The 21,753-nt window shown below is 40.7% G+C and overlaps 2 protein-coding genes across 9 annotated transcripts in view; one reads left to right on the top strand and one right to left on the bottom strand.

The window, feature by feature from the left end:
• znf536 (zinc finger protein 536) overlaps positions 1-21,753 on the top strand; it is a 234,300-nt gene that overhangs the window by 104,457 nt on the left and 108,090 nt on the right. For 6 of the 7 annotated variants that reach the window (XM_055060098.1, XM_055060101.1, XM_055060097.1 and 3 more), the window contains one exon: positions 12,612-14,893. In XM_055060098.1, the coding sequence (XP_054916073.1) occupies positions 12,613-14,893 (2,281 nt within the window). In that variant the 5' untranslated portion in view covers position 12,612. Of the gene's footprint in view, positions 1-10,274; positions 10,356-12,611; positions 14,894-21,753 lie in introns of those variants that run through there. The other variant, XM_055060103.1, reaches the window with a different exon arrangement.
• Positions 15,220-18,888, bottom strand: LOC129379369 (uncharacterized). 2 transcript variants are annotated; one of them, XM_055060124.1, is made up of 2 exons: positions 18,309-18,888; positions 15,220-15,389 (listed from the first exon to the last, which is right to left on the bottom strand). In XM_055060124.1, the coding sequence occupies exons 1-2, from the start codon at positions 18,883-18,885 to the stop codon at positions 15,352-15,354; spliced, it is 615 nt and encodes a 204-aa protein (XP_054916099.1). In that variant the 5' UTR covers positions 18,886-18,888; the 3' UTR covers positions 15,220-15,351. The 2 variants fall into 2 exon arrangements, with proteins under 2 accessions (XP_054916099.1, XP_054916098.1); XM_055060123.1 differs by lacking the exon at positions 15,220-15,389 and adding an exon at positions 17,412-18,133.

Genomic DNA, 21,753 nt, shown 5'->3' with positions numbered 1-21,753 from the left:
TAAGGCTTTGCACCATGTTGACATTTAAATGTGATAAGAATAGCAAACTGTACCGCCGACCTATTTTGAAGATGCTTTTGGAATACATTCACATCAGCTGTGGCCTATAATTAATAAAAAAAGACAGGCCTCCCTTTCCTCTAGATTTGATTATAATACAACCTCATAAACACACCAGGGATAGATGAGAGGAGACGAAGGGGAAGAACTGGGGTAGGGAATAAAAGAGAAGAACAACAGGAATAAAAACAAGAGAAATGATGGAGGCAGGAATTAAGAGGGAGGTGGATTGCGAACACCTGGTCTTTGAGGCAGATTGCGTTGGCTGGCTGCTGTGCTATCACATTACTCTGATCTTGCCTCTCTTGTTTGTCAGAGAATTGAGAGAGAGAGAAAGAGAGAGAGTAGGTGGGGTGGAGGGGTCTGAAAAATCAGCATGCAAATAACACCACATTGTTAACTTAATCAGATGCAGGGGGAGAAAATATGGAGAGGAATGGAGGGAGTATTGTGGGGCTGAGAGAGGAGGGGTGGGGGGTAGAGTAGGGTGTGATGATGGAAGATGGAAGGTGAGGGTATGCACATCATACCCCTCCTCCCCCTGCTTTCCTCACACCCCATACACACACCATCCAACTGCCCCACCTTTGCCCACACACCAAGAGAAGTTCAGAACCAGAGAAGACACTGCAGGTGTGTTCTGGCCTGAGGAGATGAATTTATGGATTACCTTAAATTTCTGCAACCTCTTCAGGTTGACTTTAAGTGAGGCTAAGGACAGTTAACATCTGGCTCCACCACTACCTGCTGACTAGCGTAACTGTTGTCTCAACCCATCTCTGGAGTCAGTCAGATATTTACACCATAAATAGGAAAACTGCAATACCTTTGACCCCTGGCAACCACCAAGGCAACTAAGGAACAGAGATCATGAATAGTGACTACATATTTTGTTCTCTGTGGAGTTTTCTGCAAATAGTATTTAATAGTGATTTAGTTCCACATTGCAGAAATGTGAATTTTCAACGAATTGGAGTTTCACAATTCATAATTTGGTGTAAATACTTAAGAGATTTTGGTGGGGAAAGTTTCTTAAATTCAAGCATTTGTGAGACCGTAAATGGCAGAAATCTTTTAACCCATTTTGTCTGCTCACTAGTTCATCTGTATGACCCAATTTTCTTCTGAAAATATCCAAGCTAATATCCAAGCAGAGGACATTATAGAAGTCATTGACTCCAGATAACCCAAACTTCTTATGGGGCTGGGAATTTTGGCCCCATAAGAAGAAGCATTGTTTTTGGGTAAGGGTCAAGGTTAGGCTACTGTAATGAATGAAAAATCAATAGAAGTCAATGCAAGTTCCCTGTGAAGACAGAAGGCCATATTAAGTGTGTCTGTGTGTGGGTGTGTGTGGGTGTGTGTGTATGGGGGGAGGGGGGTACGTGTGTGTGTGGGGGCGGGGGGGGGGGGGTGTTTGTGTGTGTGGGATCGTGTAGCTCAATAGTTTCTTAAAATGCTTTTTCAGCAAATCTGAATGAAACAAAATGAGTTTTTTCTCAGTAGAGAGCTTATTTTTCCATCGTAAACATCCACTGCCTTGATGAACCCTGCCTCTAAGCAGAGCGCTCAGAAATGTGTGTCTTTTTAATGAGTGTGTGTGTCATAGGCTTTGTTGTGAAAGATAAGTCGCTGGCAGTGCTGAAGGTCAGACAGGGCAGAGGGGAGTGAACAAAACACACTGCTGGCTCGGACTGGGAGCTCCCAGGATCGGCTCCGGTGTGGACAGATCAGAGGACGGTTTGATAGCTGTGTCCTACGATTGTCACTTAACAATTTTGAAAAACGGCAACATTCCATGAGTGTAAAGATGTAATTCTGGTAGAGTGTAAAAAATATAAAAACAGATTATGGAAAACTATTTGATTTCTGGACTTCCAGTCCATATTTAATTTTTTTAGAAGTCCTATTCATTCATTCATCTGTCCGTCCACCCACCCCATGTTTGTCACTGTTTGAAAAATAATTTAGTAATTCATTGCTATTTTCTGTTCATACAAATTTTTCTAATTGAGATCGTTTCCTTTTTGTTTGTATTCTTTTCATTAGCTAATGTTTAGTTCATAGTCAAGGATAATTGCAAAATGTTCCTCAATGGAAACGGAGGCTCTAAAAACATCATCTGGTGTTTAGGACGATGGAAATATCAGCTTTAAAACACAGAAAACATGTTTCTTTGAACCAACTTAAAAAAAACGGACTAATTTGTGATCTGATTCGATTGAAACTCAATCAGAATGATAGCTTGAGAAAAAGTTATAAAAATAGCTGTAGCAAACTACATTTTCATTTCCTTGTACCCACCTTAACATTAGGTTCCCTCAGACATTAGATACTTTTCTGTAGTTTTCTGTTTCGTTTTTAATCTTTTCGTGGTGAATTTGTCAGATGTTGGGCATAGTCCCCCCAAAAACAAAAATAAACAAATCAACTGTAGATGTTCGTGTTGTACAAGGTACCCAGTCTTTTTTAAAAACCCTGAAGTTATTATTTTTACTAAACTTTAATTTTATTTATATTTGATAATTTATCTACAGTGATGTTGCGAAGCACTCTGGTCAGCCGAGGCTGCTGTAAATGTGCTATATAAGCAAACTTTGACTTGATTTGACTGTCACAAGGACACCAGTGTCACTAAACTCCTGCAGCACACAACACACAGGGTTCCTTCTCAATCTGGAAAAACCAGAAGAATATGAAATGTGAATTATTCAAAATCTGGACAAATGAAACAAAATATTTCCAGAAAAATGTAGTATTTCAGCATCCCTCAGAGTAAATGTGCTGTTGAGCTCATTAGTAGGGGATACTCAGAAGCTGCTCATAAATCCATCCACCCTCTGATAGTTTGGGATTTTGCAGGTTCCACATTTAATAAATGACATCCATTGTCATTAAATTCACAGAGTTTATGTGTTAGAATGAACAAATACAAGAAAACACCTTTGGGTCGTCACACATCGTCCCACAATCTTATTCTTCTCAAAATGAAAAATAAGAAGTAAAAATGCTTATGTCACTTCTTCAACCTTTGATAGGCCTGCAGAGTGGCACCTTTGTTTTTCAGCCAAGCTTTCAGGTGTGGCATGTTGAGTTTTCTACAACATATTCTGCTGTCCCACCCCACCCCAGTCAGGGGTGAGGTGGGAGGTGGTGTGGGGGGGGACATTTAGGTGTCACCCAACGGCTTGCTTTAATCATCGTTGCTTTTCCTTGACTCACTGGCATTGACGTAAATGGTGCTTCCCTGGCATCTTTCATCCTCCTGCACATTAAGCCCCCCCACCGCCCCCCCTGATTTCCATCAACATTTCATTGCTTTTATTTCCCTCTGTGAAGCATTTCATCCCTCTGTATTCCATGAAAACCCATCTCTAATCTTAAGAGCAGTCACCACTTTGTTTTCTGATAAAGTCTGATAGGCAAACATGCTCTCTTATGTCTCTGAGGTCCTCCACCCTCTCCCAAGAGCACACCCCTCTAAAGCACTTCCTCTGCTACAATTAGTCTGTAATAAATACACCCTGGCCTTAAAGTAGAAATCTTTTTCTCTCGCTCGGTTTCCTTTTATATTAAGTGCTGCATTAGATCATTGTTCATCTCCAACTTTAAAGTGAAAGTAGAAAAAGCAGCGAATGTGGTCCTTGTTTCTCTCTTGTTCACATCAGAAGTGCATGAGAACTAAACCACTTATAAGGCAACTATCAGATACTGTAATATATGTGAGGAGGCACAAGCATTTCCACTCAAGTCTCCACTTCCTGATGGCTTTGATAAGATTTGTTTGTTTTCTTAAACAGGAAACGTGCTTCTTAAAGTAAAAAAAAAACAAGAAAAGAAAAAAAATGGCATAGTTAAACTTCTTAGGCAGCTGACATTCTCCTGAAACTTCTCAGAGGACCAAGAAAGAAAAAAAAAGACGAAGAAGAAAAATGAGAGAAGAGTGAGATTCAAAGGGGGAGTTTATCAAAGTGACGGAATAAAGACAGATTTAACACGGGCGTATTAAAAAGACATCCAGAGTTTCAATATTTAAAAAACCCATTTGCTTGGACAGAAGAGCTTTTTCATTCAAGAGCATATGGTAGCAGTACCTGCATCAGCCTCTCTCTTATCATCCTGAAGGAAAAAAAAGAAAAAAGAAAAGGGGGAGTTAGAGGGGGACAGTTTCAAACAGACCTCCAGACATTGAAGAATCATTCAATTATCGGCAGCACGATGTAAAATAATTACCTGACTCACTTCCTGTAATGAATGCAGCTAATTACCCATAGACTTTTGTTTTAGTTGAAAAAAGAAAGAGAAAGTCCCAAACTCCCAACAGCAGTGGAGCCGTGAAAAGATATGTTGCATGTGGAGGCAGCACCTATCCTGTCTGCTAAAACACACACAACTATCACAGACACACACACACACTCACGCACACACACACAGTGTGAGGCTTCGCTATAGACTCGCTTGGTTTAAAGGCACAATTTACCTCTCAGCACACGCGCACACACAGCTCGCGGTAAATAGTCGGGAGTGCAAAAAAAGATCCTTCTTCTCTTAATTAGCTGTGTAACAATTAAAGTCTCCTCTTGTAAACTGAACCTTTGTCTCCCCTTCCTCCTTAGCTGGATTTCAGCACCTGTCACAACAACCCCTCCCCTTACCACCACCTCTACCGCTGCCACATACCCACCATTATTACCTCCAAAGCCACCCCCACTCCTCCTCAACTGGAGTCATTATGCAAAACTCCACCAGAAATTGCCCAGTACCGAGTAGAAGAAAACAGCAATTATTTCTGGTATTCTGTTATTTAGGCCAGATTGACATTCAACCGCTTTTCTCTTTCTATTTGTCTCTTTTTCAATACTGTCACCTGAAAAGAAGATGGAACCGCACTCAACTCTCCAGCAGTCTCTTCAGTCTCACACTGACCCTAAAGGGGTTGTACATGTCGCCGTGGCTCGGGGTTCTGTTTTTGTGTTAAAAGCTGAAGAACAGAAACTCATAAAAAGACTGATAGATAGATCCCTCATCTACCTTCATACCCTGTTTAATATCATTGGTCATCAGCAGTGGCTGTGTGTGACAATGTGTTGACTTTTTAAATGTGCGTATGTGTGTGTATATCATAGAGATTTTGCCTGTTTCCTTAATTCTGAGTTGACTAAAAAGCTGCCAATTTTTTGCTGCAGTACAGCACTACCTTGCTAACTGCATTTAGCCTTCCTGTTGAAACAGCTCGTTACTTCAATGTGCTTCCTTCTTCAGCTTTAACATCCACACCAAAGAGTGTGTCTTCTCACTACTAAGTACGGTCAGTTCACTGATTCCAGTCAACCTGAAAACTGCTGTGTTCAAGTCAACAACTTGAATAAATGTTTTTTGGACTGTTTGAGGAAACCAGACTAGAACCAATAAACCTGCACATTTCCCAAAGAAAAGCCTTGGCAAGATTTGAACCCTGGACTTTGTTGTTGTTTGAGGGAACTGTGGGATCCACTGTTCCACTGTTCTACACGTGAGGATTCCTGCCATAACTTCTCTAAACTGAGACAGTCTGCTTAACAAATGTTTGACAGTGTTAATCCTTAGCTCGTTGCTGGGCTTTGTTCTCCACTGCAGGGGTCTGCCTCTCTGACCTCTATTGTAGCGCACTCAGAAGGGGAGAGGTGTTCACAGATGTACATCCACACAACCCTTCCACACACACACACACACACACACACACACACACACACACACACACACACACACACACACACACACACACACACACACACACACACACACGCACACACACACACACACACGCACACACACACACACACTCAGTCACAGACAGAGACGGAGACATCTGCAGGTCATCATCATCATAGTGGGAATAATAACCAAAATGGTTATCATAAAGGGAAGCTTTGAGCTCCCGTCTGTCTTGGGAAGATGATTTGGCTGGCCCGGAACAATGAACTGTGGGAATCCGCTTGTCCCGCATTGATCTTCCTCCCTTGGCATCTCCTGCGAGGCTGTCAGAGCGACGGACGGATAAAAAGATCCACAACATTTTTCTTTCTGTCTTTTTCGCTCCCTCCCGGTGTCTTTCTTTTCTCGCTGTCAGGAGGGCTCCAACTGATCAGTGGGGATGAACTGAAAGTTGAACTACCTGTTGACAGGACCTCTTAAGCATCCCTCAATGATACATTGTTCAGGGGAAAGACGGAGAAGCAGAGGCTCCTGTTCATTCAGACTCGTCACAGATCTATTGAGCCTGCGCTCTCGTCAAAAACCCTTCTGTTAGTTTTTCCGCGTTCAAGATGATATGGTGTTCACGTATCCACTTCCATCCACTTTTGTGTCGGCTTTGTAGTCGTTGAGGATTCGTTGTTTGTGATATGTCAGGTTTTCAAGTGACATTGCTGACTGCAAGGTTAGATTTTTACTTCTTGTGTATAAAAGGCAGCTGAAGCTACAATGGAAATATTTTGTTTTCATTCTGTGAAAATTTCTGCTGTTTATACACCAGGATTAAAATGTCTTCTACAAACTTTTCCAAACAATACTATTCACAGTGGTATTATTCAGCTCTTGAATAGTGGAGAAAATTATGTTTTCTGCTTTATTTATTTATTTAAAACAGATGCCAACATTTAGAAATAGGTAATCAATAGGTAATAGGTAATTATTTATTCATTTATTTTTTATTATTCAGCCAATTTTTCCAAAAATGTTTATTTCAGTTTGGATCTTGGATTTGTCAATGATTTTTCTGAGTTAGAAAAAACAAAACAAAAAAAAAAAAAACTTTTGACCGAAAGGAGGCTGACTTTTCTGTTAACACCAAGGGCGATATGGACTGAAAGTTTTATCACAATATTTTGTGATACTTTGAGATAAAAAAAAAAGTGTGAATAAAATCTATTTATTATTTTGTTTAGGTAACTGTAAGGTGTGACTGTATATAGAAAAATCCCATTTGAAATCCACTTCTTTAGGACACCATTTTAAAATAAAAAGTGGTTTGTATGACTAAGCTGCTCACATTTACTGCACTTAATAATATTTTTAAAGTTTATTTATATTTATTGACACTCTCATTGAGCAAAAAGCTGAGACAATGGTAAAATCTCCACCCTCAACATTATGGGCAGTTGTAGGGATTTTTAACATCATTAATAGCAATTTATTGTGGCAACGATAAATATATATTTTTTTATGATGAGAAATTTATCACGATAAATGATACTTTAAGTGATCAATACCCAGAGCTAACTCCATGTGTCTGTGATATATATATATATATTTTTTTTGCTGACATCTTTACCTGTTGCTTGCTGCTCTTATATGTGGCTTTATGAAATATATATTTTTAGAAACTGTAGCAACAAATACAATTTTAGGGACAGAAAAAATATTGAAAAGAAAAAAGCATTTGAAGGAGAACTTTGGTTAATAAAACAATGACAATGTTGTTATGACAATATTCAACAAACTTTGCACAATTGCATGTTTTTCAATATGCTGTGCAGTCCCCCTATAATATTTGACCATGTTTGCTTTAAGAGAGTACAGATATGTGTGTACCGTCTCATTGCTGGTCTTGGCCTTGTCTCTGCGTTCACTTTTTTTTTCCACTTGAAAAGAACACAGTCCAGTTCTTAAACATCCCATCTTGTTGAAATGCAATGTTATTGGTTTTGATCAAGTGGCTCAGGGCACAGGATGGAGTTTAGATTGAATGTGGTGTTGTGTGACTGTTTTCCAAGTGCAGTTCAGAGCAGAGTGTTTTCACCTCATTACAGAAAGTAATAATGCAGTGAAGTCAAAGTGCGAGAGAGAGGAAGGAAAACAAGGCAGCTTTTTTTATTGGAATAATTAGACGTCTTGCAAAGACCACCTGCAATAGAACAAAACACAAGCCAGGGAAGAAGCTCATATCTGCTGTGTTCTGCCTAACAAAGAGCCAACTCTAACTAAACCATCTTTTGCTGAGACGTAATTGATCTTTGAAACGGTGTGGAAGTTCTGTTTGTGCTTTGAAAACACTTTTTTTTAATGAATCTGAATATCCCTGATGTTTGTCTAATCACTAAATATTTAGCATTCTAATCTCAGCACATGTAACATATGGTAAATCCCCACATTGTCCCCCTGCACATCAGAATGCCGTCGCTCCAACTCCCTCGTGTCATCAATGATTTGGTGCAAAAATGATTGAATTCAGCATATTGTGAATAATGACTGATTTGTTTAAAGCAATGAATTTGTTCATGAGGACGTAATGAGGTATTGCATTGTGGTAAGCTGATGGGAATCATGTCGATACATGCCAAAATAAAGTCAGACTAATGACTTTTCGATCCTGTCTGAGCCCCACCCTCACTCATCTTTATCTTAAATGTCAGACAAAGATTTTATGGCCAAACTTGCAACTCATTTCAAAAGCAGGTTTGGAAACGCGCTTAATCCAAATGAATCTATAAGACGACAGCAATCCAAATTCAACTTACAATTATTGTGGAAGTTGGTGTCAGATCTGCTTGGAAATTTGAGTATTTTATTTAAGTTATTATAATTCTCAGGTGAAATGACTATGCAGCATCCAACTGTGATCTATTTTTCTAAATAAGGAGGAGGTACACAAGTGTGAATTTGATCATTTTCAAAAATCCACATAGGCTCCGAGCTATACATACAGCTTCAACTTTATATTTACTCATGTTTGACCAAAGCTTCCTGAGCAAGCTGCACTTAGAGCAGCTGAAAACTAAGCAGCTTGTACAGTGTTCTTGGCCTTTAGCCAGATTTTGGCTGCATAGTTGATCAGTCTAATTCTAATTGTCTGTTTTTCTATCACAAACACAGGTTTACTTCACAAATTTACAGATGTGTTGAGGTCAGAACCTGTTTAGAAGGATAATGTTTGCCCATGTTCTTCATTTCCAAACCAATTTTTGGGTTCCAGTGTTTGGAGACATGATGGAGCACCAGCATAGATGAGGTAGAAAAATTGGAGATACAGTAGTTCTCAGTCCTGTAGCATGATGCTACCACCATGCTTTGCATGTGCTTCGCAGTGTTCTTGGGTTTGAAAATCTCATCTTCTTCCAATTTACTTCTTGTCATTGAGGGCAAGCAGCTCATTCTTTGCGTCAGCATAAAAATGTCTGCAGGAGGCATTCGGCTTGTCTGCAACTGCAAATTTCACTTCATCTTGAAGGTGTTGATTTTGAAGCGGGGCCCTTTTTCTGGGGTTGACACTCTCTTAGTAAACTGAAATGTAAAACCTCTGCCACTGAAGCCAGTGATGCTGGTATTCTGTTAGTTTCCAGGTTCTAGAAGTCTTTAAGGCTTGGTGAATCCTGGGTGTCTCCTTCTGATCATAACTGAAATTCTGTCATCACAGCAACAAAATAGCAACAAGTGCAGACAAGCAAATTTATATAAGAGAATCTTCGGTCTATGTATTTATATGCGGTACTGTATTTGAGCCTGTTTGTATCAAGAGTGAAATAGAGAAACTTCCCAATAAAATCTGACATGTGCACTCAATTCTTGCACATCAAGGTTGTCAAAAACCTTGTGGATTTTTGGTTGTACAAACATTTGTCTATGGAAACATAAAAAGTTTAAAATTAGTATGATAATCATGCTCATGATGAGTGTTTATAAACTTCCAACCACAGCAGTAGGTCACAGTTCCTACACATTGTAAATGCACAAACTGTCTTACATTTACAATAATTTATTACAGTTAGAGAAAGAGAAAAAAAAAATCTAAATCCCATATGCATTTAGGATACTTGCCATTAATGATAACAGAAATGAACTGAGCACATTCAAATCATGACTGAAATACACTTCCATTGGGTTTAAGATACCACTCATAATTACATTGAGGACTGAAAAAGAAACTAAGTGAAATCACTTTTTTCTTTCTTTTGCACATTGAAATGTGCAGAGGGCTTGGGTTTCTTTTTTTTTTTTTTTTTTTACGAGTGCACGTGGTGCTCTGCTGAATATTAAACCACAAACTATAAAGACAACAACGGAACAATCGTGAGAAAATGCTAAAGGAAGTCTTTGTGGTTTTCGAGGTATCAGAGGAGCCAATAGTTTTAATGAGGCAGCACTGCTTCACATGCCAGGAAATGATAAGGTGTATTCAGGTTAGAATAACGGCAGACAGATACCATACCACTATAGAAGTACATCTGTTTGTTCAAACGGAGAGTCTTTACAGGCGCATTAGAGACAATGCGGCGTTTTAGGAACAAGGAGGGGCAGGTTTTCACTTGATATGACCGGTAAGGATGCAAAAATCAAACTTTATTCTTTAAAAACATGACGATTTTGTAAGTACTGTAAGAGATGTTTTTCTTCTGAACGCTTATGTATTTTGTAGAAGTTTTATAAAAACTGCACTCAGGATATTGTCAGAACAGAAAAAAAGAAGAGTTGTGGGTGAGTTGCGACCTGCTCACGGCGTCTTTAGAGGGCATTTCATACTGAATTGGTGTCTGTTGTCAAAGAGGTTGGGTTGAGTGCGTGTCTTACCCGTTTGTCTATGCATTCGTGTACACCACCCTCGTATTCCCTGATGTGTGTGTGTGTGTGTTGATGTGAGCAGAGGGGGGATGTCACATAAGAAATGTCCTTTTTAATCAGGGGAAAAAATATAAAATGACTCGGGAGCAAGGCAAGCATATAAATGTGCCTCATTTACATATGCTCGTCAGCCAGGATACGTTTATTAAAAAAAAAGAAAGGAAAAAAAAACACAAACTGGATTTGTCAGTTCATTTCACAATATTCCATTGTCTATCTGCCTTTGTTATATGTTAAAGATAAAGGCAGAAATCAAATTGAAGAAAAGGGCAAGCTGCTATCTCCCCAAATGAGCAACAGCTCATCAACCTAGTTTTCAGATTTTGATTCCAAAAGGCAGCCGCTTCTGAAAGAAGGGCCCGCTCAAATAAGGTCTTTTCCAAAATATGCATGGCTGATGATTGACACTATTCCAAGTGAAGTAAAAGCACAATCAAACGATTTGTTGAAAACTTAAGCAGCTTTAAGAGAACATACCATACCCAATTCACTGGAACTGCTTTCCACCAGTTGTGGGGAGAAACAAGAAGAATTCAAAGGGCAGCCCACAAGTGTCACATTCCTCTACACACAAGTAGAAACTGGTCACATTGTCTAATTCATGTCCGCAAGATAAGAATCCACCATCAATTTTGTGGGCTGAAGAGCCCAGTGACTACAAGAACAGACAACGCTTATGTCTGCTAACCTCCCACTGAGGGGAGGGACGAAAGGACAAGAGAGAATGTTTTCGAGTGAAAAAGATGACAAATGAAACAAGTACAATGTAATCCACGGCGCTTCATAACTACATAGTGGGAGGAAAAAAGCACAAAAAAAAAAAAAGAAGAAAAACCTGAGTCTTAGTTGGCCTTTGCTTCTCTGAACACCTAACTCTACATGTTTGATTTCAGTATGTCCTATTGATGCTCCTGGCCTCCTTTTTTGTCCTGAAGCTTACCTAAAAGCAGTTTAGTGCAGTACAAAAGGCTTAGCTTAAATCATCATCATGCAACCACTGTTACCGGGCAGCATACTAATCAGCTTAATGAGATATTATAGGATATTTTGTTGACTAAAGCAGAACCATGGTCATTGCTTCTCAGGGTTTGACCCAAGCAAGCAGCCAGGAATGGTGGGAAATAACTCTCCATCTGGAGAACAGATGGGTCTACATTTAACCATTGTTGTACGCTTTTCTTTAATCATTTATCTACTCATGTTACACATATGGAAGTAAAACGGTTTCCAGCAGTTGGAGAAAAAAAAGGATTAAAACATATTGAGGATGTATCTTTATGTTACTTAAAATCAAGTGCTTAAATTAATTAGTGTTGTCAATGTGCATTATAATAAAAAATGTATCATCATTCAAAATTTTTTTGTTACAATTTAAGTTTATTTCATTATTCTTTAAACTAAAGAATCTGGTAGATGTAAAAACCAAACCAAACAGTGGTTAAAAAACAAAAAAACAAAAAAAACAAAACAAAAAAAAAAAAAACGAGAACGGACACAGGAACATTGATATATCCTTAGGAGTGTTGCACCACGAAACGTTGAATAAAATTAGGAGGAAAACTATCTGTTCACTTTGAACAACCATTTTTATTTGAACTGCTATTGTAAATATAATTATTACATTGAGGAAGTTTCCCAACAATTTAACTTGGCTTTTTCATTAAGATTAAAGGGGCACTAATATCTGAAATACACACTCTTCAAGGTGTGTAACAGTAAATATTGTTTGCAGTGTGGCTTTATGGTTTGAAAAAAACTATAAATGTAAAGAGAGTGCCTCTTTTATTGACAATGGTGGTTTTTGCACCATTGGTTAGGGTGCATACAATAGAATTAGGCATGACCCATGGTCATGTTGTTGGGTAACCAGAAATCAATTGTGCATAATATAGTGATATCTATACTGTTTTTATTTACATTATGACTAATTTCCTTTTTTCTATCTGGTTCCACAGAATGGAGGACTCCAGTTTATGTCTTGGTGTATCATCGGCGGTGCCTGACACCGACGCCCATCTCAGTAGTGCAGTTTTAAATGGCCGCTACCCCATCAGTCAAAAGCTTCACCAGCTCACTGCCCAACTAGGACACGCCTTTCCTGACTTGCACCGCCCACAGCAGATTCCTGAGGAGAAGGCTGTCACACCTCTGGATGAGAAGACGCATCACGCAGCCCTGGCCAGTCAACCTATCAGCAGTCAGATGGCCCTGTTAGCCAATCAGCTCAACCGAGACATTGATGCAGGTGCGCTAAGTGGGCTAAATGGTCGGGTTGATCTTCAGCAATTTCTCAATGGCCAAAATTTGGGCATCATGTCGCAGATGAATGATATTGAAGATGATGCTCGGAAGAATAGAAAGTATCCTTGTCCGCTGTGTGGCAAACGTTTCCGTTTTAACAGTATCCTTTCACTCCACATGCGTACACACACAGGCGAGAAGCCATTCAAGTGCCCCTACTGCGACCACAGAGCAGCTCAGAAGGGTAATTTAAAGATCCATCTTCGCACTCATAAACTCGGAAATCTTGGTAAAGGCCGTGGCCGTGTCAGAGAGGAAAACAGGCTGCTTCATGAGCTTGAGGAGAGGGCCATCTTGAGAGATAAGCAGATGAGAGGGAGTGGAGGTCTTCTCCAGACTGCTCAAACACCCCATCTTGTCCTCAACAGCAGCTCCAACACCCATCAGCAGCAAATACCGTCAGCCTGTGGCCCGCCTCCACTTTCTGGCCTTGCAACTCCAGACACAGTTTCTCAGCCATCTTCTTCACCGAAACCAACAAACCAGGATGAACAGTCAGTGAATCCAGCTAACGGTTACCGTTGTACATTCTGCAAAGGGAAATTCAAGAAGCGCGAAGAATTAGACCGCCACATCCGCATTCTCCACAAACCCTACAAATGTACTCTATGTGAATTTGCTGCCTCCCATGAAGAAGAACTGATAAGTCATGTGGAGAAAGCTCATATCACGGCTGAAACCACACAAGGACAGGGTGCCAGTGGCGCTGGAGGCATGCAAATGGCCACTGAATTTCGATGTGATGTCTGTGGCCAGGTTTTCAGCCAAGCTTGGTTTCTTAAGGGTCACATGCGAAAGCACAAGGATTCCTTTGAGCACTGCTGTCAAATCTGTGGCCGTCGCTTTAAGGAACCCTGGTTTCTGAAGAACCATATGAAGGTTCACCTAAACAAGCTAGCCATTAAGAGCAAGCCACCACAGCCCAGTGAGCAAGACATTGCTGCTGTTAATAGCATGAGCAATCTAGCTCAAGAAGCTCATGCCAATCTATATTCCCGTTACATTTCATGTCTTCAAGGAGGGTTCCTTTCACCAGACAAACAAGGCCTTACTGAGCAACACCAGATGTTAGCTAAAGCAGGGATTGCCATGAAGGAAAAGGAGATGTTAGGAAAACTGCTGGGACCAATGGCAGGGGGGATGGCACATGGGCTTGGTGAAAATGAAAAGCGTTCACTCCTTGGTTGTCTCAATCTTGTGCCGCCACTCAAGTCCAGTTGCATGGAGCGCCTTCAAGCTGCTGCAAAAGTGGCAGAAATGGATTCTCTCAACAGCTATCAAGCCTGGCAGATCATGGCACGTGGTATGGCCATGGACAGGGCTTTCATGCCCAAGGAGCAGCAGCACCAGCCACACATAACTCCAGGACAGGAAGATGAGATAAGCGGTGCTGTGGCCCTGGCTTCCTACTCAAAAGACAAACAAGACTATTCCATTATTGCTTCTAGTGATAGTTCCAAGCAGAAGCAGCTCGCTGAGGGCATGCAAGGATCTAAGGCTTCCAGCGGAGCCATGATTCCCATGAAGGAGGATGGCAGAGGCTTTGAAAGTCATCGTGATCTAATCTCTCATCATGGTGGTGCTGAAGCTCCTGTAGGTCTGTCTAGTTTAGGAGCCCCAAACATTGACTACAATCTTTCCACCCTGAAGGAAAAGCCTTCAGAGTGTCCTGACTGCGGCCGTGTCTTCAGAACCTACCATCAAATGATTGTTCACTCCCGAATACATGGCAAAGACAGGAGAGGCCTTGATGAAGGTCTTCATCAAGGTGTAGATGAACGTCGTGGCTCTGCCAGTGACCCTGAGTCCCAGTCCATCAGCCGTTCCACGACTCCTGGTTCATCCAACGTGACCGAAGAGAGCGGTGCCGGAGGCGGACAGTCCCAGACGGGGAGCATTCAAGATGACAGTCCACATCCCTCATCGCCTTCCTCAGGTAACAAAGCAAAATCTAAGAAACTATTATTTTTTTCTCCTATTTCTTTTGTTCCATCATTACTTTGCTGTCCATTGCACAAACAGTAACTATAGTTTTACAAAACTATGGATGAGTTTATTTCTCAATAAATTCAAAAAGAAGCAACAGATACTTCTCTAAAATTGAATGCTTGTTTTGTGGACACGGATCCACCCACTGTCCTCATCCTCTTGATGAAGAGTGATTTAAGATACTGTATTCTCATAGACTCAGTATAAACATTGTTTTCTACCAACAGATATCTAGTTTCTATTGAAGGCATATGGACAAGTCAGTTTGTCAAGTTCTTTTTTGATTTGTGCAGCTTCCCCACTTGAGAAGGGATGGATGAATGGATGCAGACTTTTTAAAACAGGATTTTACTCAAAGGACCAAGCAGTTTTCTTCATTTTTATCCTTCATTTATTTAGTGCATGTCAGGATATTCCACATTTGGTCCAGAGCAGGTAAAAACCTTTGGACAAACCCAAAAGAAAGACAAAGAAATAATTACTTAATTGTTTGCAAATTTACACAAATTAATTTCAATCAAACTACAAAGAAAACAAACCATATAAACAATACTAAGCAACCCACTGTGAATCAAACCCCCAAAATAACTAAAGTTAAATGAACAAGTAACTAAACTTAAGTTCCTTAACTTTAAAATACATTTCAAATTCATCTTTTCAATAACATATTTACATTTATTTAAATATACAACCATCACTTTTCAATATTAGTCATAAATATTAAGTTCATGAATATAAATAGCTTTAAGATGTCATTTCTAATATAATGCTAGATTAATAAATAGCTAAGCTTAACATCTAAATTCATTATTCAAAATACAACAATCAGTTCATTCATAAATCAATCAATCAATACTACTTCAGGCGTGTTGTAGTTGATGGTGTTAATGAGCAGGCAGAGCTGGAAGTCCGACAGGAGATCGTGAGTAGCTTTGCAGTCCGATCTCATCAACAATAAAGCTCGAGTCTTACCGGCTGTCTCTCTGCTCGTCTACAAGTTCATCCAGATCTGCAACTCGACCAGGATCTTTGATTGAAAGGGTCCACAAAACTCCCGATTTCTTTGTCTGGCTTTCTTTTCCGCTTTCCGCTTTCTTTTCCGCGTTGTCCGTCCCTCATTTAAGTCCGTGTGGAACACAATGAGCGCATTTTTTTTTTTTTTTTTTTTTTTTTTTTTTTCCAATTTGACTTCACACCTCCCACTCGATCTTTCCAGGAATCACTGGGAAGATCGCAGATTCACTGTCACTTTCTGGGTTTTTTAATCCTCTTTGGCTTGACTTTGTGTTTGTTCTTCTACAGGTATTAAGACGATGAGCCTCCTAACATCCCTGTGAAGAATGGTGGTTTTCATTTTATCTTTCTTTGGTGGATGAGCTGATCTTTGCTTGACATGTTTTGTTATAGGAGTGCAATAACTTGGGACAACCTGGACATTTACGTCCCTCACAACACCCTTGTTGTCGGGATTAGCACTTACAACTTTGCCCAGTATAAACTGTCCTTTAAGTGCATTTTGGTCACACAACCAGACAATGTCGCCAACAGCAACATTTCTTTGGGAAGTGTGCCATTTGCTCCTCACAAAAATTAGGACCAGCCAGCTGCCTCCAACTTTTCCAGAATTTAGTAACCTCATTTTGCATAGCGCCAAGTCGTTTGAATGAATAGCTGGAAAAGTCAAACATTTTTACATCACCTGTCTGGGATGCTCGGCCGAGCAAAAGGCTGTTAGGTGTGACATACTGAATACAACCCTCTCGACTCTGTAGTCTGGCATCAATGGGGCGCTCATTTGCTAGATTGGCAGCATTATAAAGAGCTGTGTGAAACTCACTAAAAGTTAGTGAGAATTCTTGACCAAGACTCTGGAAAGCTCTTTTCACAATGCCAACAGCAGCTTCAGCAGCTCCGTTTCTGTGAGGTGAGTCTGCAGGAAGGATTTTCCACACCCACTCAGTCCCATTCTTTGCTGCAGTTTCTTCCAAACCTGATATATTTTGGGTGCCCAGGTATCTATAGAGCTCCTCTAAAACTGGTTTTGCTCCAACAAAATTGGTGCCTGCATCAGACCAGATCTTTTGTGGGTGACCTCGGATTGCAGTAAATCTCTGATAAGCCATCAAGAAACTTTCAGTGGAAAGAGAGCTTGCCAATTCGGTGTGAATAGCTCTACTGGCCATACAGCAAAAGACAACACCCCAGACCTTAATTGTCACCCTTTTTTTGACATCATCTCTGACATGATAAGGTCCGAAGAGATCAACTGAAGTGAACTTGAAAGGAGGAGCAGGCTCAGTTCTCTCAGGTGGCAAATCACCCATCAACTGCTGGCACTTCAAAGCTCGAGCTTTCCTACAGACCATACAGCTATCAACAATCTTTTGGGCTATCCTTCGTCCTTTTACAACCCAGGCTTTTTTCCTCATCCTCAATAGGGTTCCAGCAATTCCATCATGCAGCATTGTGAGCTTCTCTGCCCAACAGTGTTGACACCCAAGCATCATGGGGTATGATGGGAACTGCAACTCTATCTTCTCTAAAGATCTGTATTCTGCCACCACATACTAATAACCCAGATTCTTTGTCTTGATAAATCACCAACCTATCCATGGTTGTGTTAGGAAAGTTGGCACCCATCTGAGCAGTAAGGAAAATATCCCTGAGAGCATCTTCTCTTTCTCTCACAGAGACTACCCCTGCAGAGCAGACTGCCTCCCACTTTGGTTTATTCACAGCTTGATTTTTCCCTATAAATCTCTTTGCTGCTCTCCAAACCCAAACAATTGTCTTGACCAATAGTGTTAAACTGCTAAAGCGGCTAACATCTACCAGGTTCTGTATGGATATCGATGGCCGCCGCTTCTTTGCCAAGACCTCTGTTCGATTTTCAAGTGATTCTTGTTTGAACCCTGATTCCTTTATACTGGTTCTTGTGGTTACAGCAATGAATGCTTTCTTTTGCAGCTTTGTGATACTTTCTTTTGCATTGATGGCAATTTGCCTAGGTGATTTAATAGGCCAAATTTCAACTGGAGATTTTAAAAATGCTGGGCCTTGTTGCCACTTAGAGTTAAGATCAAGATCTTGAGGGCTGGCTCCTCGAGTAATGATGTCAGCAATATTTTGATCCCCAGGAATCCACCACCAATCTTGGATTCTTGTGTTGCTCTGGATCTCTCCAATCCTGTTAGCAAAGAATGATTGGAACCCATAGCTTTCTCTCTGAATTGCTCCGAGAACTGTTTGACTATCAATGAGATGATACCACTTTTCAATTTTAATTTGGCAATGCATCTCAAAGTACTTCTTTAAGCGTGATGCAAACACTGCTCCACATATCTCTGCTTTAACAGCCTCACCTCTTTGTTCCAATGGAGTCAGCTTAGCCTTGGATTCCACCAGCCTAATGATTGGGTCTTGAGTTGATCCCCACCTCAGGTACAACACTGCTCCATAAGAACATTCGCTTCCATCTGAAAATGTAATAGCTAAAGAGTTATTACAGTTTTGAAAAGGAGTTAATGATCTGACAAACTGGATCTCACTGAGCTGAGAGTACTCTTCAAAGAGCTTAATAGCTTCTTCTCTAAGATCACTGGAGAGTGCCAAATCCCAGGTATCTTTTACTTGTTTACTCACATTCTTTGCCTCTTGGAAAGCTTTCCGTACTAGGATTGCTCCCTTTTGTTTCGCAGGAGTCACCAGGCCAATTGGATCATACAGACCAGACACCTGACTGAGGAGCTCTCGCCTTGTCAGAGGGTTTGGAGTTTGACTTCTGATTTGGTCTTGCTGGAGGTCTTGTCCAAGTCGCATCTTTCTTTTCCTCTTTGAAAAATTTATGCTGACCATGACATGGAGTTTGTCCTCCTCGACAATGTACCCCAGACCGAGTGCTTTATTGTCCTCATCCCGCATTTGGTTTGGTAAAATCATGGTCTTTACTTCTCCTCATCCTGCTTGTTGCTACAATTTTTCCTCCCACTTTGCCCAGAAAACACCCAGGGTTTTAGTTTGAAACCTCCAGCTTTGAGAATGCGCTCCACATTTCTGTCATTTGCTTTAGTCTGTCGGGATCATTGTGGGACACCAGAATGTCGTCAACATAGCTGTTATTTTGAAGGACTTGTCGCTCCTCTACAAGGTGAATAAATGAGGGTAAACTTGCAGTTTCTCGCATCGCCAACTGTGCAATGCATCCTGCAGGTTTATCTCCAATGTTCACTCTTGTAATTGCATAGTCTCCAACCTTTTCATCCTCAGAGTCACGCCAAATAAACCTGTGCAGGTGAACTTCTCTTTCTTCCAGCCAAACAGAATTATACATTTCTTTATATCTCCTAATGCAGCATAAGCTCCCTCTCGGAACCTTAATAGGACAGCACGGATCTGGTTCAGGACATCTGGGCCTTTTCTCAGCAGGTCATTCATACTTATCCCTTTAAATTTCTGACTGCTATTCCACACAAGTCTTACAGGAGTTGTCACCGAGTGTGGATTTGGAGCAATTAAGTGGCTTACATACCACACTGGGCCATTCCATTTGTTGATTACTTCCTCAGACAACTTAATTGCAGCTCCACGCTGAAGCATGTCATGCACTTGTTCAGTGTAGGCAGTTTTCCAGTCAGGTTCTTTAGCCAGTTGCTTCTCTGTCCTAAAAAATGTAGCTTCAACTGCATTTCTGTTGTTTGGAAGGGATGCTGGATCCTCCAACCATGGGTACCTAGCATGCCAGTGAGGTTCGTTAGTGTGGCTATCTCCTTCATTGTAGGTGAGGCCTTCCTTCACTACCTCTAGCCCTTTCTTCAGCGAGCGTCATCGACTTTCCTCCCGGCTGACAGTTTCCACACCGACAACCTCCACACTTAGGCTCACAGGCTGCGCCAATACTGTCCCATCTCCACCACTCCAGGAAATCCCGGCTTGAAGTTGCAGTGCTTGATGCTTTCAGCTGGATAGAGACCTGGTGATTTAATGGTGAATTCTGTGGGATTTCATTAATTAATTCTTCATATTTGGCAGCAGCTGTCCTCATTGACCTTGCAAAGTGGGTTTTGGTGGAATAAGCAGTCATGGCAAGCTCCTCAAACAATTCTGGATGAGTTCCTCCAACCACTTTTCCTAAGGGACCATCCCACAGTACAAGGTTCCCCACAACTCTAATCCTTTGTGGTGTTAACTGACCTTCCCTATGGCTTATAAGTAAGCTTATTTCTCTAGGTCTTTCAAGTTCATCCAGTGGTACATCTGGAAAAAATCTTTGCAGCTGCTTTGCTTTAACATGCTTATGAATGTCTGCAATACTGTCAAGTCCATAGCAAACAAGCTGGTAAGGTTTAAGGGTGCCTTTGGAGGTCTTCACACGAATCTTCAAAAGATAACGTTTTGTCTCCACAAACTTTCATCCCCCCAACTCCATGGACAATGAGCGTGATCTCTTCACTCTTAAGATTTAATCTGCTTGCAGCCTTGTGTGTTATGTAATTTGTATCTGATGCAAGATCAATTAATGTGCCAATTTTTTGACCAGCATTTGCAGTTACTTCAAGGAGCATCATTAACACTGGCAGTTCCTGCACTCCACTGTCCATCAGGAGATTTAACTGATTTTGAGTTTGTATTGAAAGTTCTAGATGCAGTGTTTGAAAATACATCTCTACAGTCTTTAGCCAACTCAGGTGACAATTTCTTAAGAAATTCTTCTTGCTCCTCTGTATACTTTCTGCTGCTTTTGTCTTCTTCTTTGCCGAATCGGTTCCTCCTCTGGGCTGTGTTGCTTTTCTTAGCTTCAAAACTTGGGCATAGATAATAGTGATGTGGATCATCTCCATTCCTGCAGCTTGATTCTTGCACAAGAATCCAGGTTTGCAGTATGATTTGTCATCATGTATTTCCAAACACTTTCTACATGCGCCAATTTTATTAACAGCAGCTTTTTTCTCAGTTAATGTTAATGCTCTGAACTGTTTACAAAAGTAAAGTCTTTCCTGTGTTTTCCGTCACCACAGACAAACACAGTTTGCAAAGTCATCAACTGCTTTGACTGACTTGGTTCTAGCATGTCTTTGCTCCATTCGGGTCTCTCGTCTACTTGACTCTTCCTCTCTCAGTTGCTCTAGTTGCTCATAAATATTTTCTTGATCTTTCAGAAATGCAAGCAGGTGATCAAATCGATTCTCTGGTGTCACAGCATTCCTTTTATCAGCTGCATAAACGAGCCATTCCTTCTTCAAAACTTCAGGGAGCTTAGTTTCAATTGACTTTGTAACCAGAGGGTTCTTAATAGCTCCAGTATTTCCAAGATCACTTAAATCCTTAAGAGCTTTTTCAACAGCTTGGATCAACTCCACGATTCTTCTTGGCTGGTGACCTCTAAACTGCAGGAATTCTCTGTAGCTCTTCCACAATTTCAATTGCAATAGAGGTCTGATTTCCATAGCGGTTTTCAAGGACTTGAAAAATGTCTTCTGGAGTGCTATAGGAGGTTAAGCGAAGGTCTCTCATGATTTTCTCATCCAGACTGTCCAGCAGCTGCACTTTCTTCACTTCTTTTGAACCAGTTGGTTCTCCTTGTTTTTGAAGTGCTTCCAGTCTTTTCTCCATCTATAAAAGTCACGTTTGTTCCAAAAAATTTGGAGAGAAGTTGGTTTCAGCTTGATGGTTGGTAAAGAATAATTTTGGGAAGTTACAATATGATCTTTCTTTTCTTCATCTTTTAGCTTTGCATGAATGAACTCTGCAGTCCTGGAAACCAGCTTGGGGACACTAAGTTCCAATCCTCTCAGACGATCTTGGATTTCA

The sequence above is a fragment of the Poeciliopsis prolifica genome, unplaced genomic scaffold (assembly GCF_027474105.1).
Source record: "Poeciliopsis prolifica strain line A6 unplaced genomic scaffold, Auburn_PproV2 SCAFFOLD057, whole genome shotgun sequence".
NCBI classification, from domain to species: domain Eukaryota; kingdom Metazoa; phylum Chordata; class Actinopteri; order Cyprinodontiformes; family Poeciliidae; genus Poeciliopsis; species Poeciliopsis prolifica.
Note: the sequence above shows the minus strand (reverse complement) of the source record. Positions and strands in the feature narration are given on the sequence as shown.